We start from the raw sequence: 18,134 nt of genomic DNA on the forward strand, positions 1-18,134 counted from the left end.
ATTGAATGCACCGTCTGTGTTGTTTCTCCGATGGCAGCTGCAGATTGTTACATCCCGGTGTTGAATCCTCTACAGTAAAACACAGTCAAACTTTGCACCGTTTAGCGTTAGCTGCCAGCATTTTAACCGTGTTTAATCCAGCTACTAGCTAGCGGTAGGCTAACGTTAGCTGCTGTCGAGTATAGTGTTAACTAGCTAGCGGTAGGCTAACGTTAGCTGCTGTCGAGTATAGTGTTAACTAGCGTCACGTGCAGCGGTGTTTGTGTTTCAGAGCATCAGAGAGAAGCGCAGACATATCAGTGGCACCAGATTTCGGTATTTTGTGACACTTGCTGAATAAAGGTGTTATATAAATCTACTTTTAGCTTACTTACTTTACTTTCAGCACAGGAGACAGCACCGTAGATTGTACTTCAAAAGTTAATTAAAAGAGGTTGAGATATTGACCACACTTTAGATAACTTGGTTGCAACAATAAACGTATTGTAACAGGCCACGTGATGTGTCATCCGACCACACCTAAAGGCAAATACCGAACCCTCATTTCCACTGTTGCAATGGGGGTTTCAGACACTGTTAGACGATCTGACAAGCATTTCACTTGAAGCATATTGATGCCTTAAACCGCAAAACAAAGCTAACTTCAACCTTCACCTTCAGCCTTAAACGTTAGTGTGAAATCTCGTGGACAAGGGGTCAAAATTACATTTCTCTGCAGAATGACTGGCTTTACTCAACGTGACAGTTTGAAGAGCACAAATGACCTAAAAGTCAACAATTGCCTCTCTTTGAGTTTTGTGCATGACCCATTAGGAGAGGGCAGAACCAGGCCACTCTAGAGGTACTGCTTCTTCCAACCTGCCAGGAAGTACCTGGAAATTCACTAGAAGGAGCTAGAGGAAGGTTCTGGGGTAAAGTAAAACAGCTGTGGTCTCAATAGGCAGCTAGAAAATTGTGGTTGATGATACGGTTACTCACCATCAGACCACCTCATGGCGTCGTCCAGTTGTGGCGGCAGCCCCTTCCAAAGCGAGCTGTCTTTGGGGTAGCCCAGGTCCATACGTCTCAGGTGGTCATCGTAGCGCCAGTAGTGGTTGTCCTTGAAGAAGTAGGTTTTGTCGTTGTGTAGCCAAACAAAGGCTGCATCCACTCCTTCCAAGGGTAGGCCGAAGTCACTGATTGGTCGAGGGTAGCCCTCCTCCACGTTATTGTCTTTAAATACCCAGTACTTCAGACCTGAAGAGGGTGGGCACACAAAATCTACCTAATGATGTATAGTTTTATACAGCACTTGGGATGATACATTTGAAAAGGCAAGAGATCTAAAAGATATGTAAAGGACACGCTTGTGAAATAAAAATAAGATTCACACATATTTTTGTTACGCAGCCAACGGAGAACGTTCTCTGCCAGGAAAGCTGTTATACCTTTTATATCAAATGTGAAACATGCCCTTGATTCTGCACCCATGTTTTTTATTTATTTATTTTCAATTTAGAACTTATCTGCACTCTCACATCGCAAAATGTCGCAATTTCCTTCAAAGTCCCAGTAAGAAAGGCGTGAACAGTCTCTTTTCATCTTGCCTCTTTATAGCATGGATGAATCACATTTTATAAGTCTGCAAGTTATGACAAGTTTAAAAAAAAAAAAATCCTTTAAGTTTTGACTTAAAATAAAATCCTGTGATTGCAGATGAGCACTGACACTATTGAACATTTACAGACTCATTCCAAGATTTGATACACATTGAAATGTAGATTTTACTCTACCTTTGAAAAAGACTATTTTGTGGTCCCCAGGCCTCTCATACACAGCATCCACACTGTCCAGATTGGGTGGGAGGCCCCTCCAGAAGCGATGGATCTGAGCAGGACGCAGAGACACCAGGTGCTTCTCTCTTGTTAGTCGCCAGAAGAACTTTCCTATGAGAAACAGGACAGTTAGAAGCATCAGCACTATTCAGGATGCTGACGACAAATAATAGTTGTGGTGTCTGTCCATTATTATTTGTTATTATTATATGATTATTATTATTTTTATGAACTCCCCAAGGGGAAACTAGAATAGAATAAAGGCTGTTATTGGCATGTTTGTGTAGAAATGTTATAAAAAGCATCTAAATGTATTACTCCAATTAGTAAGGTTGACTAGCTGGTTTGTATGAACAAACTTCTCTTCTCAATAAAGGCCTAAATTAGGGTTAACTTAGGGCTGGATGATTAATTAAAAATGTATCGACATCGAAATTCTGAAGCCGTTATCGACGCATTTTTCCCATGACGATAATTTTGATAATTCATTTCTGTTGATAGGCCTACTTTCTCCTCAAAAACATTCTACCACGTGTGCAGGGTCCGAAATTAACAATCGCCAGTCGCTAAATGCGGGGGCGGGCCGACACAGAAACACTGGCGCACAGACCAGACACTACCTTCTGTTTACTGATAGCTAGCGTTTAACTTTAAGTAAGTGGCAATTTTTGGCAGCCAGCCTTCCAAAAGAAAGCACAATGAAATTAAATGTTAACTGATCATTAACTATTGACCGACAAGCAGGAAACAGAGTCTCAGTTCACCCATCCGGGAGGATCTGACACACTTTCTGCACTCCGTGTCCGCAGACAGCTGTAGGCTTGTACCAGCGTTGATGTTTTGTGCATTATCGGACACATGCAGCGACTTTCCTGAAACCACTTGCAGGACTGACACAAGTCCACGGTGGCCTGCGGCGTGTATGTCCGAGCCTGTGTCCACCGCTGCCACCTGCAGGCCGTCAGCTGTGGGTCTGCCTGGTATACTCTCGGACGGCCGATTTAACTCGCCGGTCCTCATAATAATATTGTTTCATGTGTCACGTAGCTCTCCACAAGTAGAAAAAAAGAGGAGCTTAAAATGCAACTTACGGGTTCAAAGTTAGGACTAACAAGTTAATTAGCAGTTAAGAAATAGATTGTATAAGCCTATTTACATTTTTACATGCAAAAGATGTTTTTTTAAAACTTTATACAAAAAAAATAAAAAAATGCAGTGTGTCGTCAAATCACAAAAACATGTAATTATCGTTATAGAGGTAAAATGTGCAATTAATCGTCATATGGTGCAGCCCTATGTTAACTGCTAATTAATTTATTATCAATCTTAATCAAAAGACATTAGTTCTTTCCTTTATTCTGCAGTTTGTCTATTGTGATCTTCACCTTCAGCAGAGTTTACCCGTGACATTTCAGAACAGCTTCAAGGCGGGCTGAAAATGAAGGTTCATAGTAGGGCTGTCAAAATAATAAGTAATAATTTCGATTAATTAATCTGAGAAAAAATAACGCGTTAAAAAAAATTAACGCAGATTAATCCATTCCATATTGACGTTTGCATACAGACGAAAATCTGGTGCCACTGATATGTCTGCGCTTCTCTCTGCTGCTCTGAAACAGACGTTACAGGAAACACAAACCCCGCTGCACGTGACGCTAGTTAACACAATACTCAACAGCAGCTAACGTTAGCCTACCGCTAGCTAGTTAACACTATACTCGACAGCAGCTAACGTTAGCCTACCGCTAGCTAGTAGCTGGATTAAACACGGTTAAAATGCTGCCAGCTAACGCTAAACGGTGTAAAGTTTGACTGTGTTTTACTGTAGAGGATTCAACACCGGGATGTAACAATCTGCAGCTGCCATCGGAGAAACAACACAGCCGGTGCGTTCAATGAAACTGGTAAACTACAGCCTCGTGGTGCATTTGAAGTTTTTGTAAATGTCCTTTTCCTATCTGGTTGTTGTTTTTGTCGTTCAACAGCAATTTACTAGTGAAATAAGTTATTGTTATTGTTATACATTATTATTAAATTATTTAATTTTGACCCTATGGCCTTAGCAATAAACAAGCCGTTCTTTAATGTCACCAACTGTTGTTTAGTACCCTTTTTTTTTCTTTTCTTTTTTTACTTTCTTAAAAAGTATCGGTTCAGGCACCGTTAATTATGTACGCAATTAATTTCGATTAATTAATCACAGAGCATGTAATTAATTAGATTAAATGTTTTAATCGATTGACAGCCCTAGTTCATAGAGTAAAAAACAGCATGCACACCACTTGCTTTGTCTCCTTCGGGTGCAGGGAATTAATTCCACCGAAGAGCCATTTCCAAAGAAAAAAGAAAGGAAATTCCAGCACAAACTTGTCACCTCTGCCTTGGTTTATTTAGTTGGTTACCATCCAAATAAATCAATGCAGCGGTGACAAGTGTGTGCTGGAATTTTCTTTCTTTTTTCTTTGGAAATGAAAATTAAGGTTCACCATTTTTTTTAAAAACATGATGCGGCGCATCAGACACTAACCAAACCATTAACCAAATGGCTAAGTCATGTCTCTCAAGGATTAGTCCGGGTTAAACATGTGTGGCAGGCCATCCCATATGTTACAGGCTGACTAGAACTGAAAGCAAAATCTACAACTTGAACAATTGAAATATCAGAAAAAACAACATCCAAAAGGCAAAATGGTTAGAACAATCATATATTTTAAAAAGGTTAAAACAGTTTTAAAAGTGTTAGTTAAAGTTCAGCGTACTTTGCTAACACTTCTACTGCTGAAGGTAAGTGAGTCTGTTTCTTGTTTCTGTTGTCAGTGGGAGGCTAGGGGTCATTCCTCCAAGGGGAAGCATGAAAGCCTGATGTAATTTTTGGACAGCGGTCTCTTGGCAGGGCTCAGCTGGCTCAGTCGGGTGTCTGCATCTAACCCCACACTCTCATCCTCTCTCCTTTTTTTAATTTGCTTTTATTTCCGCTCATTTAGCTATTTTGGTTTTATTTTTCCCACGCAGCTCTGTAGCTTTGCGTCTGTCTTTCTCCCTTTGTGACTCCGTACCTTTGAAAAAGAAGGCCTCCCCTCGTATCTGTGCCACTGCATCAAAGTGACTGGTGCATCTGTCTGGGGCATCTCGCGCCAGCCTGAGAGAGATGTTAGTGAAGTAGGAGGAGAGAAGATTGTGAAAAGAGGAGGGAAACATTTTTTTTTACTCTTATGTAAAAACTTAGTTTAAAACTAAGTTTATTTGTCAAAAAAAACATTAATACTTGTTATCTTTAAATTACATATGTGTTGATCCTTTTCAAGATCTTTTTATACATCTACATTTTTTTTACATATTTATTTTCATCTGCTGCGACTGGGTGCCTGTGCATGAATCAGTAAAACCAGGCGAAACAAGAGAGGAGATATTATCACACTGAGGTCCCTCGGTGCGTTTATCCTCAGAGTTTTTAAGTGATTTAAAGCACTGACGTGGCCGGCCTGCCAATGATGAAGCCATTAGCACCACAGGGCTAAGAGTGGGCGCCCGCCAGGCCTTATATTACAAACAAAGGTCTCTATTCATAGCTCTATTAACACTACACCACTGCCCAGTGGTCAGCGTAGGTGCCCTTGTCAGGCCTAATCCAGCTTTTTCACACAGCATGACCTGATGGAGTCAGTGGGAAATGATTAATGAAGGCAGGGGAAGTCTGAAAGTCATGAGAAAAAGATGGTTAAATATCATACTATTGCCCGTTTAGGTTAGACCTCCCTCTTAGTACTACCTGGTTGTTTACTGTTGTTGGTGTGCATGCACACGTGTGTGTTCTCTGAAAGGAAATTTGAATTGCACCAACCTTCAGGATGAAGACAAGGATGAAGTGTTTTGTCTTTCATTGGATCTCTTGGGGGCTACTTTAAGGTTAGTGGTTGGTGGTGTGTGTGTGTGTGTGTGTGTGTATGTCCATTACAAATACATAAATGAACTAAATTAAGCCTAATTATTCTTGATAATCTGAAAAACTACAGGCTGATAGCCGCCCAACTTGGTTTAGGGAATTACTTAATTAGACAGCCAGGCTCCCAAGCTCACTCCCAACCTCTTTGCTAATTTGCTTTGTTGGCACCTCATGACTTCATTTCAAGCACCAAAACACTCTTATGCAATAATTATTAAGTATTCCTGCATGGATTCATCACATTGTTTCGCAGTGGAAGTGGGGGAAGTAAGAAAAGTAAAAGACAATCACAATATAATTATGCTGACGTAGAGGGAACATCAGAAAAATAGAAATCTCTCCATAATAAGATCCAATAAAATGACCCTGCAATAAATACCACCTGTGTGAGGTCTATTAAGAGTGTAGCGTTCTTATGGAAGTATAGATAACATCTATCATTGCCCTGACTTTAATATAGCCAATTTTTGTATGGGTGTGTATGCATGCCTAGTCAAGGAATTTATATCAGCCTGAGGAAAACATTGTGAACATTAAAATGTTTATGCGATTTTTGCAGAGGTTTATGAGCATGTCCACATTTGCCAAGACAAGAAGTAGCCCTTGCCTGGATAAGATGTCTGAGTCGACTGTGGAGCAAGCGTCACTTTTGGTGCCAAAATTGTACTGTGCCATCCCATTTTTTTAGATACATTTTTTATTATTTTTTATATTTTTTAACATACAGAACAGACAAACACAATTGAACAAGATCAAAAACCCTCTCCCTCCCCCCACGGTCTCGAGGAAAACAAAAACAAACAAATAAGCAAAAACAAAAACAGAAATCACACCTTGCCTAGTCACTCTCCTCTAATTCTTGTGATTCTGAGGTCATTAGGACTGATACCTGTGCTAAGATTAAGGTTGGGGAGGGCCAAGCCTCCTGTCTTTGAGGTACGTTGCAGGGTAGAGTATTTTAGCCTAGGTTTTTTATTATTCCAAATATATTGCTGAATTAAAGTAGCAAGGGTTTGCTTTGGGTTGATATTGTAACACTGATGGTTGATGTATCAGTTCAATAAAAGAAGGTTAGATTTATTCCAGTTAATTTTATAGCCTGAGATTGAGCCAAATTTGTTGAAAATCTTAAGTATTTTTGGGATAGAGTCCTCAAGATCAGCAATGTACAACAAAATATCTTCTGCAAATAATGATATTGAGCTGCTACTGGATTTAACCTGGATATTACAGATTTTATTTTGCCTTATGGCTTGGACTAATGGTTCAAGAGAGATTGCAAATAGCATGGGGGAAAGCGAGCATCCCTGTCGTGAGCGTGCCATCCCATTTTTATTGACGCTCCTCTCTGCTGCACTACTCTGGCCATTACAGCCTGGGCAGCGTCATGTTGATTGAGATTCACTGAATGAGTTAAGGCTGGAAAAAACTGCTTTCACGAAACAAAACTGCAGCTTTGATCGAGGTGCAAAAGTAGGATCCTAGAGATAGATACTGAGGGGTTATTGAAGTTAATGATGCATAGCACTATACTCAGAGATGGGAACTCGAGTCTGAGACTCGGACTCAAGTCGCACTTAAGTCGCATAAACAGCTGACTTCAGACTTGACATGCGACTCGACCCAAAAAGACTTCCGACTTGACTCGGATTCGAGCTTTGAGACTCGTCAACAACCTGTTTTCATGCAATTATTTCTTTTTAAATCTAAATTTATTCATGTATTTCTATTTTATTTTATTGGCGCATAAACGTTGGGGAAACATATGATGTCCCCTGCCCTTTGCCATAATGTGCAACGTAACGCATGCGCTATGCCTTATGTGCGCGCACTCACATATCAAAAATGCATTGAGGATGGCGACACCAAGTCCTACCGGAGTTGTGCCTTTTGTCATTAGTTTTGCTTTCAATAACTCCGTAAACAGTGGCAGTAAGCGAACAGCTACATGCACGGTGTGTGGCACCAAGATAAATGATACCGGATCAACAACGTCGATCTTCATCAGGTATCTCAAAACGCACCCAGATAGGTCAGTCACTTGCTAATGTGAAAGAGACGTTACATTTAGCATATATCGTCACAGGTAACACGCTAACCATCGCAAAGTGTTGTGCTAATGCTGGGAACAGGCAATTTGTATCTTTATAGTTGATGATGTGACAGACTTAGGTTAATATTTCACCAGGTCCGAGGGCTAGAGGGATGCCCCCATAAAGTTATCCTACAACTGATTTTGATACTGTACTGTATGGATGGTAGCTACAGGACATGCTTTGAATTCATAAGATTTAACAATACAGTGTTGTGGCCAGTTAGCTCAGTTGGTAGAGTGGGCGCACATATGTAGAGGTTTATTCCTCGACGCAGAAGGTCCAGGGTTCGAGTCTGACCTGTTACAGTTTCCTGCATGTCTTCCCCCCTCTCTCTCTCCCCTTTCATATCTCAGCTTTCCTATCCATTAAAGGTGGAAATGCCCACAAATAATCTTAAAAAAATAAAAACAATACAGTGTTAGGGACAGATCAGATGGTCAGAGACTTGAGACTTGACTTGGACTCGTGGCAAAAGACTTGAGACTTGACTTCAACTTGCCCCTCAAAGACTTGAGACTTGACTTGGACTCGAGCTCAAAGACTTGAGACTTGTCTTGGACTTCCAAAAAATGACTTGTGAACATCTCTGACTATACTAGGTTTTTTGTTGCATGTGAAAGTATCTTAACATCTTCTACTCACAGGAGAGTGGATCTGTTTTCAGGAAGGTCCAGCAGGACAGGAGGTTCAGCCGTCTGGGAGGGGTTGCCTGGTTGGTTTGTGTGGGACACTGAGTCTCTAACACCTAGGAAGACGTTAAATGTCAACTCAAATGAATGAAACATGTAATAACATTCTTTTGATTCTTGGTTATTTGCTCTACTCCTGCTCTTTTGCAAAGTTACTATTTTCCATAGTGGCACATACTATTTTTAATTCTCCTTTTTGTTTGCTTTCATTTCTTTGTTCACTGACATCACCTCACTCCTCTCCATGCTCATCATTCTCTTTCCTCACATATCTTTCCTAAAGTGAATGGTGCAATAAGGACTCATGCCACAATGAGGTCCATTAACTCCATCCATGTTTGCATTAAATCAATAGCCTTCCTCTACAGAGCTCATCAATTGCGGCTTCCTGCATGAGGACGACTCTGTATCTTCAGTCTGCTGAGCTTTCACCAACAAACGGCTGTTTGCACCTGCCCTGGAAAATACATAATTACAGCAGAGGCTCTCGAGTCATGGTCAGTGGAATACAGGAAGATTCTGTGAAAGCAGTAGTGTATGTCTCCACAATGTTTACACACACACACACACACACACACACACACACACACACACACACACACACACACACACACACACACACACTTTACAGCACTTATGACATCAACAAGAGGCAGAAACATCTTTGCGACTCAATGAACAGCTAATTTAGCCATTATGGAATGTAGCATGAATTTCATGCTCATAATAATATAATGATGTGAACAATGATGGAAAAGTATATGTCCAGTAGATAATGACATAAGCTTACTGTAATGCAGAAAATTGGAGAACTGTACTTCCAACTACTTTGGAAATACTTGGAAAGGCAGTGACATCGCTTTATAATTACGTGGCCACTTTGTTTAATTTCCCTGACAGCATCTTCCCCTGTACCAATCAATTACTGGAATACCAATTTTCACGTGTGTGTGCACTTTTTCTAACACTCAAGGCAGATTTATTAATGGAATTTCTGATGGAAATGCAACTAATGTAATTGACCCCTTTAACTCTTTCACACACAGAAAGTTGATGACTTCATACCATAGAGCTGCCAGACGCGGACTTTGTCTTCATAAGGTAGGTCATATTTCAGAGGGTCTCCTACAGGTCCCTGGTAGTACGGTCTCATGATGGACTCTATGGCTGAGGTGTGGACCAGGCCGATGGCGTGACCAAACTCATGGACTGCAACTGCAAACAGATCCATCCCATGAGAGTCTGAAGGAGACAGGAGAGAAAAAACGAGTTTACATTATGGTGGTAAAACATTATCAAAAAAAGCTGAAATAACAATCAAGGGAAAGCAACATACTGTAGAAACAATGCAAAGGTCAAAGGGTAGGCTATCAACAGTGCTAGTGAAGCTGCAAGGAACTGTGGCAACTTTAAATGTATGTCACAGTAGTTTTAATCTAAACTTTGTTTTAAAATACAGAATACTTAGTGGTTGAAAATGGGTGGTAAATGCTCAATCTGACTTTTCTAACAATTCTCCATTGAACAGTATATATTATCTATAACCCTTTCATAATAAACCAACAACCTGAGAATTATCTAGAAACACCTGATCCCAACATGAGTTTAATGTGGACACTGTTCATTAACATGAGTTACTATTGTGACTATAGATACTATAGGTACAGTGGAATAGAGTAACAACTGTGGTCCTCCCACTAATTTAGAGACATAAGATGGTGATAGTTTTTCTAAATGTGATAACCATTAGAATATTATGGCTTACAATTATGTGTATGGAACAAGTTGTAGATTTAGGTTATGTGCGAATGGGTTCTGGTAAACTGCTTTAAATCCATGACCGATAGCATGGTTCAAATGGTCAAATGTGTTGAATGCATTGTTCAATATACCATGAGTTTGTGTATGAACAGGGCATGAAAGATCTTTAGTAAATGGCTTTGGAAAGACCCAGTGGCCACATACGCCAATGTGACCAATTTACATTGACCCAGTCAAACCCCTGTCCAGGTATTTTATCCCTTTTCAGCTCATCTGCTTATGCTGCAAATTAAGAAGCATGACAGACAGCTCAGGAGGCTTTGAGTGCTGTTAGGCATGTGGTGTAGTGAGATAACTATGGTAAAACTGTCGGAGTCCCTCAGCTCACAATCAAAACCTGAGTGCGTAGAGACACCTGAAGAGGCTGCAGGCTATTTAAACACTCTTCCCTCTATGTTCAGCAAGAAAACGAAAAAGAAAAAAGCCTCCCAAACTCTTTGTCTGACACTGCCAAACAAGACAAAACCTGGGGCTTGGAGATTTAGATTTGCAAAAATATGGAGAGCCAAGCTAGCTTAGAGTTCCTTGGTGGCTAGGCTGAAGTCTGCATTCAGTTAACCTATGGTTGGCCTCAGCTTGGGACATGCACTTGTGCTTAGTATACCCAACTGGGGTATTCAGGAGGCAAATGCCAACTCTAATCTACACAAGCACATGGTGCAGAGAGGAAAGGTGGACAAAAGGCAGGAAAGAGAGAGAACAGGGGCTCAGAACAGACTATGAACCATGTCATCATATTCACAGTCCATAAGAGACTAAAAGAAAGAATGTAATGCCTGTGGACAAAGTAGGAGTGGAGAAAATTGGGTGGATGAACCAGATTCATTTAGGAAGGCTAAGCGAGATAGAGAGACAGAGAGGAGTTTTGTGTGGCTCTACAGGCTATTGAATTATTTTATATTTAGGGGTTTAATCTTTGTTCTGCTGGATAAGCAGGTTTCTATCGACCTAAATGCTTTCATTGCATAATGATAAAGATGAGAATTACTTCATTTACTAGACCTCCAGACTTTTCCTGTCTTCCATTCATCCAGTCCTCAAAAACTACAGTAGAATCACAGAAGGCAATGGCTTTCAACTTATCGGCCCTTTTAAAGAAGTATGTCTGGCTACTTCAAAAACAGCACACACCCCTGGGTGGATGCCCTGAAGTTTGCCTACAGGGCCAGCATGTGTGTGGAAGAATCAGTCACAGTGGTTCTGGAGTAACATTGACAGCCTGGGAACCGATATAAAGGTAAATATTTTAAAGTGCCCATAATATGAAAAAATCACTTTTTCTGGAAAAAAACCATCCATGCTGTTTTGAGTGAGATATGGGTTTCTGAATGTATCCTGCCTTCAGTCTCTGGGTGAGCTGTTGCTCATCCCTGTAAACAGGAAGTCGCTGTAGCATCACAAGCTGTAGCATAGCTTCAAAGAATTACAGTTTTACTGGGTGAACAATATATTAAACTTAAGTGCCAATCCTTTGTAAATGTAAGTTTTATTGTGCTTTATTTATGTATGAATACATGAAAACATTTGTTTCATATTCATTAAGTTTTAGATTGAGTGGGAAATATTCAATTATGCCAACCTATCTGGGTCATATATTGGCAAGCTAACATTAGCTTTGTCAGTTGGTTCGTTTACCTGCTTAACAGTTACACCTAGCGCAACATTACACAACACAAGTCTGTTAAAAGACAATGTAAAGGCTTTAAGTTCCTAGAAAGTACAATATTCCTTTGGGACCACTCAAACTCAATCAACAAGAAGGCTCATCCAATGGCATGATGATTCATGCAACAGCTGAGGACATACAGCTGGTCAATGACAGTGGTGTGGCCAACAGCCAACATCCAGTCCACCATTATGCAAAACATTGCTCCCACGGGATGAGACGAGACCAGACAAATAATTGAGTAACCAGAGATCATTGCTAACAACTTCCTCACTCTCCAAAATATCTGCCACTTGGAACAATTGGAGCCAAAACAGCGAGGCACGAGAACAGCTTCTTCCCCTGAGCAGTGCTCCTCACCAATACACCTGCTTTCCCTTGAATGGGTAAACAGAATGGACAACAGCACCGTAATGTACAAAAGCAGCTGCTGTCTTTGTGGGTAAAAAAAACAACAACACTGTCCTCAATCCCTTCCTGATATCTCCTGCATTCCCAGTGTGCCCTAACAGAGCTCTGTGTTTACATGTTTATCCACTGGAGGTACATGAACACAGCTCAGTCTTATATTGTGCAAACTCACTGATACTGCAAGTCTGTCCACTGGCACAGTTGTTCAAATTTAACAAGAGCGACCACAAGCAACCTAATGGCTGTGTTGCCTCAGTTTCCATCCAAACTTAGTAGTCATTAAACTCATGAAAACACAGACACATTTGTGGAAATATATACAGTATATGTACCCTTTACAGAAGATGAGAGAACTAGACTGATCAGTTCATGTCATATTTACTTCATTTTGGAGAAAAGGCAATCCAAAAATAAGTAAGTTGCAATTTGTTTATTGTCTCTGGATTCTGATCCTGTTGCTATTTTCTGTGTTGGTACTGTTTTGTGGTATTATTTGCAGTTTTTTCCTGTTTTCTATTTTGTATTGCACATGAATAATTTGTTATTGTCTGCTCTCTTACAGCCAGCATCGGTCTGCAAATGTGGCAAAGGCAAGATGTGACGTTACATAAATGATGGGTTTAAAGACAAAACTTTCAATTACACTTTCAGTGATGCTTAATATTAGTAACATGTAACAACATAATGTAGCCTAAATAGTCTTAATTATACAATTCTCCCCATATATTAGTGACTCTGCCATGTTCCTTGTTCTTTTAGAGGCTATAACTGCACTTTCCTACATAACTCTCCCTATTCGCCTCTACCACAGGGACAGAGAAGGACAGTTTTTCTTTTTCTAACCTGTCTATGGTCACCTTTATTGTTCCTTACAGATTTCACATCATAACTTTCAAATGTTACAATTACATACTTGAGAAGAAACCAGAAATCCTGCACATTGTCGGTCACTTGCACACTTATTTTGTAATCAAGTTTTGGTAAGTAGACATTTACGATGTAAGATTTAAAATTCAAAGTGAATACTGTCTAATGCACACTTGGGGGGGAAAGTGACTGGGGTCACCCTAATATATGTTTGTATGTCATATTATCTGATAAGAAGTTTATACGAATGACAATATAGTAGCATTAAACTATCCAATTTGTGTTTATTCTCTCTCACAGAGGAGCACATCCAGAAAGAGACATAAACAGTACACACAAGGATGCATGCACTCCAGAGCAGCGCACACAGAAAAAAAGGAATGTCATGAAAAATTCACCTACCTAATGACGCTTTTGTTTTAGTCAGGGTAATCAGGTTGCAAAAGCAGATTGCTGGCAGAGCGCTAATTAATAGAAGCAATCTGTTGCCTGTCAAAGCAAAAACAGCACTTCCAAACCACCACATTTGACCTCACAGAGATTCCACCCTCTCGCGACTCCTAATGGACGTCGGAACTATCAATCACACAGTGGGGGTGAACTGGTCCGCTAAATGTGGTGCTTAATATTCCACTATTCAGCATCATCATACACATTAGGAGATGGCCTTGGCGTACCCAGATTTAGGGTCCCGCTGAGAACAATGCACCAGGACATGGGGGAAGGGAATTAGCAAAGGCAATTACTCAGCTACGGATTTGTGTGATAAGGTTCATTTTTTTAAAGACGATAACATAGCTCTACAATCTGCTGAAGCACCAACATTCACTTTTTACCCTCTGGGCTGAGCTAACAAGTTTACATCTTCTCAAGGGATTAGCATGCTTTTGAAAAAAAATGCTAAGAACAACAATTTATGAATCTGATAGCTTTGTGGGAGCAGAGCTGAGAGCAGGACTTAATGTCTGCTGTACTTGCAGGCAGAACGACACGTAGAAGCAGTGATACTGACATCAGCTATGCCTTAGAGACAAGTTGATGATGCTGGGGGAGGATGTTGTGAGATAGCAGCAAGGTAAGGCTGGCAGAGTGTGACTTATATAAATTAAGAGTTGTTGAATTAACTTTTTCCTCTATGCCTCAGTTCGCCAGTCTGGCAGCCTCAGAGTGGGAAAGAAGGCAAACTCAACGGCTTAACAAAGCATTATAATCCAGAGGTGAGATGAACACTCCAACACCACAGAGGACGAGAGAATTCCACCAGTCTGTGGCTATCTTTGGGGAGCTGATTAAAGAGAGTTGATACGTTTTTTTGTCTTCAGAAGATTTAACGGTTCAAAAATAGCAGTCTGTGCTTCTTTTACAGATGAAAAAAATTTGATGCACTGGATGTGAATTCCACCCTGAGAAAGAATTTGTATTTATTACATACATAAGTACAATGTAGTGAAACTCAATCTCTGCATTTAACCTGCATCCTTAGGAGTAGTGGGCAGCCATATAGCACCCAGGGAGCAACTTGGGGTTCAGTGTCTTTCTCAAGAAAACTTTGACACACGGACAGAAGGATCCGGGGATTGACCTGCTCCACCTCCTCCTGAGCCACACCTGCATGGGATTCATTACAGTGGAAGAAAGAAGCATCTTTGAAAATACGAACATCCAACCAGATTCAGAGAATCTACCCATATTTTCTCTTACATCCAAGGCCACTCTACTGTACAAGCACAATGGTATCATAATTCTTTAGTCTCCCTGAATAATTTATGGCTGGCAAAATCAACCTTATCTTTAAAATTAGCACTTAAGACCGTATTTTCTAGACATAGTTATGCTTGAGCTCTCTACAGCAAGGATTAGCAAAGCCAAATCATCAACTATCAGCCTATGGGAAAGCACAGCAGCACAAATATCAGACTTAATGACCTCAACCCCACAAGAATTAGAGGAGAGTGATTAGGCAAGGTGTGGTTTCTGTTTGTTTGTTTGTTTTGTTTTACTCGAGACCGCAGGGGGTGGGGGGTGGGAGAGGGTTTTTGTTCTTGTTCAATTTGTGTTTCTCTGTTCTGTGCACCATCTGATATTACCTGTCACACATTGTGGAATTAGTTTTGTATGTCTGAAGGTACTAATAAAAAGTTGATCACAAAAAAAAAGATAAAATACAATTTATTTTTAAAAAAATTAGCACTTTAAGGTCATTTGGTCATTTAAGGTAAATAACTTTGTTCATACAGATTTTAGGTTTTTTTTAAAAGCAATTTTACTGGCTTATTCAGTAATCTTCACTGCAGCTTAGTATTATAACCTGTGAATAACTATTTTGGAAAGCACTGTGGAAGCAGACTGTTACGGCACAGTGAGAAATAAATGACAGTCGTAGCCCAGGTCATATCTCTTAACCAAACTTACATGTATGCAGCTGTCCGTGCTCCCGCATCGCCCCATACACACATTCAAGCACACACTGAGGCTACACTACAGCATCCTCTGCTTGTCCTGCCACTGCTGCGGCCTGGTGGGAGGTCTAATTGGAGCAGATTGAGCTGCTGTCCGGTAACATATGGCTCACAGCCCTGACAGTGCAAAAAACAAAAGGAGAAGACCCACACAGTTCCTGGCCCCATCACAGACTCACCAGCTGGGACACACTGACACACACACACACACACACACACACACACACACATACACTCAGGGTTTGATCTAAAACATGAGGTCAAAACACACCATGGGGCTCTGGGTCTTTCTATAGACCATTCTTTTGGACAACATTTAAACAGAATGAAACCATGTTACCCTGGCATGAAGTTACTCTATGAAACAAAATGTTAAACCAGTTTCACAATCCAGATCTGAGATATTTGAGATTGAGCTTTTAAATTCAAAGTTGTTTTCTGTTACCACACTGCTACCATACCGCTCTTACTAATGAAGGGAAACACAAGTTATTCCATCAACATCAAGGTTGTCTGATCCCAATTCCCCTGGTTAAATCCACAATTCTTTTTGGCTAACATCTAGCTGAGAGATGTGATTTATTTCAACACTTAAAATTTAGTTCGGAAGAAAGATAATGCTTAATCAAATTCATCCTTCAGATCTGTGATATCAGACAAGCGAATGAACTTTTGGTTCGCAAAATATCAGCCCTTTTTTTTGCAGAGTTGACTTTTTCTCCTGCTTATTGTCTGTGACAAGCGAATAACTGTATGCACACTTAACGACCAAGTAAATAGGGTGAAAAGATCAGAGCTACTGATATGATAAGAAATGTGAACAAAATGAAACTGAGCATCACAGCAGCACTATGGCAACCAATCACCACACAGACAACTTACAACAAATATGTTATGACATCCAAATACAATTGCAGGATTTCCCAGAATTCACCCATGGGAATGGCCCACAAATGTCAACTTTCTCAGAATGCAGCAATCTCAAATTAAGTACTGGTGTATGAATTGTAACTGAGCTTTGTTTCTTACAGTGTATTGCACAAAACAATGCACACATAACCCTGAAAATCAGTGTACAGGCCTACTCATTCCTACGTCAATGCGTCTGTGTGGCAAAGTCACTCATATTTTGCAGCTGCTTCATAAGATACTGCCTGCTTATAGATGTATCTCTGTTTTGCTTCTAGCCAGGTATTCATGTCAGGTTTTTTTCATGAATTCATCTTTCATCCAGGAATTATTCTATTTGGGATGTCTGAGGGTGAGGTGAGAAAGAGGTAGAAATAGGAATAAGCTGCCAAGTCGTGCAATTCTGTTTCTACTGAAGGGGAAAAGGCTTCATTTGGAAACAGAGGAGGAGTAATGGCAAACCCTGCGTATCACAAACTTTTGGCACCCCTTCATTTCTTGGCTTCGGGGACTTTTCAGCAGACGGTGGTACACACAGCATGGCAGTAACAATAACAATTACTGCTTAGGTACTGTTTGCAATTGTATAGAAACAAAGGCAAAGTACCAACATTCACAACACTCACAAACAGCAGAAATAATTAGAAAATTCCATCAATGTATTAATTTTTTAAAATTCCTCTGCCATGGAGTTGACATACTTCATACAAAAAAAAGAAAACACCTACGCCGTGAAAGTCCAGGTTGTCTTATCCAAAATTAAGTGGTCAAATTCCCTCACACCAACCACAAAACCACAATGTTTTCAGCTTGATGATATGTCAAACAGACACTGTGGATGGAGGTATATTTATTTAGCCTTTTGAAACAATGGGAAAATTACGCCAAATTCACGCAGCAATTGGTCAGGTGTGCGCAGGTAAGATTTGAACTTCTTTATATTTTGTGTGTGTGTGTGTGTGTGTCATCATTCCCATTTGTACATACTGAACCTTGCAATGCATCCTTTCAACTGCAGCTGGTTTCCACTGACTAATTAAAATAAAACAGTTATTACGTCAAACAGGTTTAGACTTGTTTCGACCTAGTAATCCAACGACTTGAATTGGGATTGTTGTGTCATACTTACATGAACTTTCATGCTTCACTTGTTTTTTCTTAGTTTGGAAACTTGTGAGAGAGGTTTTCGCCAAATATTTCTCACGTCATCTCTACCTCTCTTCTTATCACATTTCCCTCTACCTCGCTGTCCATCCATCTTTCAAAAAGAAGGGATGAATGGAGGTACTGAGCAGAGGAGAGAGGAAGGGCATTTTAAGTTCAGTCATCCAAATGAAAGGAAGACTAAAGAAAGCGAGTCAGAGAAAAGGAGAGTTAATGATTTATGCTGTCATTCGTGTGACCGCGCAGAGACAGCCTCTGCCTGACGATGCATTCAGTGCGACTACATCACTCCATC

At 40.3% G+C, this 18,134-nt stretch overlaps 1 protein-coding gene across 1 annotated transcript in view; it reads right to left on the reverse strand.

The window, feature by feature from the left end:
- LOC144531381 (matrix metalloproteinase-17-like) overlaps positions 1-18,134 on the reverse strand; it is a 48,416-nt gene that overhangs the window by 9,839 nt on the left and 20,443 nt on the right. The window contains exons 4-8 of the mRNA XM_078271477.1: positions 9,608-9,784; positions 8,496-8,598; positions 4,871-4,953; positions 1,773-1,925; positions 979-1,236 (exon numbers count right to left, since the gene is read on the reverse strand). Of these exons, the coding sequence (XP_078127603.1) occupies positions 979-1,236; positions 1,773-1,925; positions 4,871-4,953; positions 8,496-8,598; positions 9,608-9,784 (774 nt within the window). The remainder of the gene's footprint in view (positions 1-978; positions 1,237-1,772; positions 1,926-4,870; positions 4,954-8,495; positions 8,599-9,607; positions 9,785-18,134) is intronic.

The sequence above is a fragment of the Sander vitreus genome, chromosome 16, assembly GCF_031162955.1.
Source record: "Sander vitreus isolate 19-12246 chromosome 16, sanVit1, whole genome shotgun sequence".
NCBI lineage: Eukaryota > Metazoa > Chordata > Actinopteri > Perciformes > Percidae > Sander > Sander vitreus.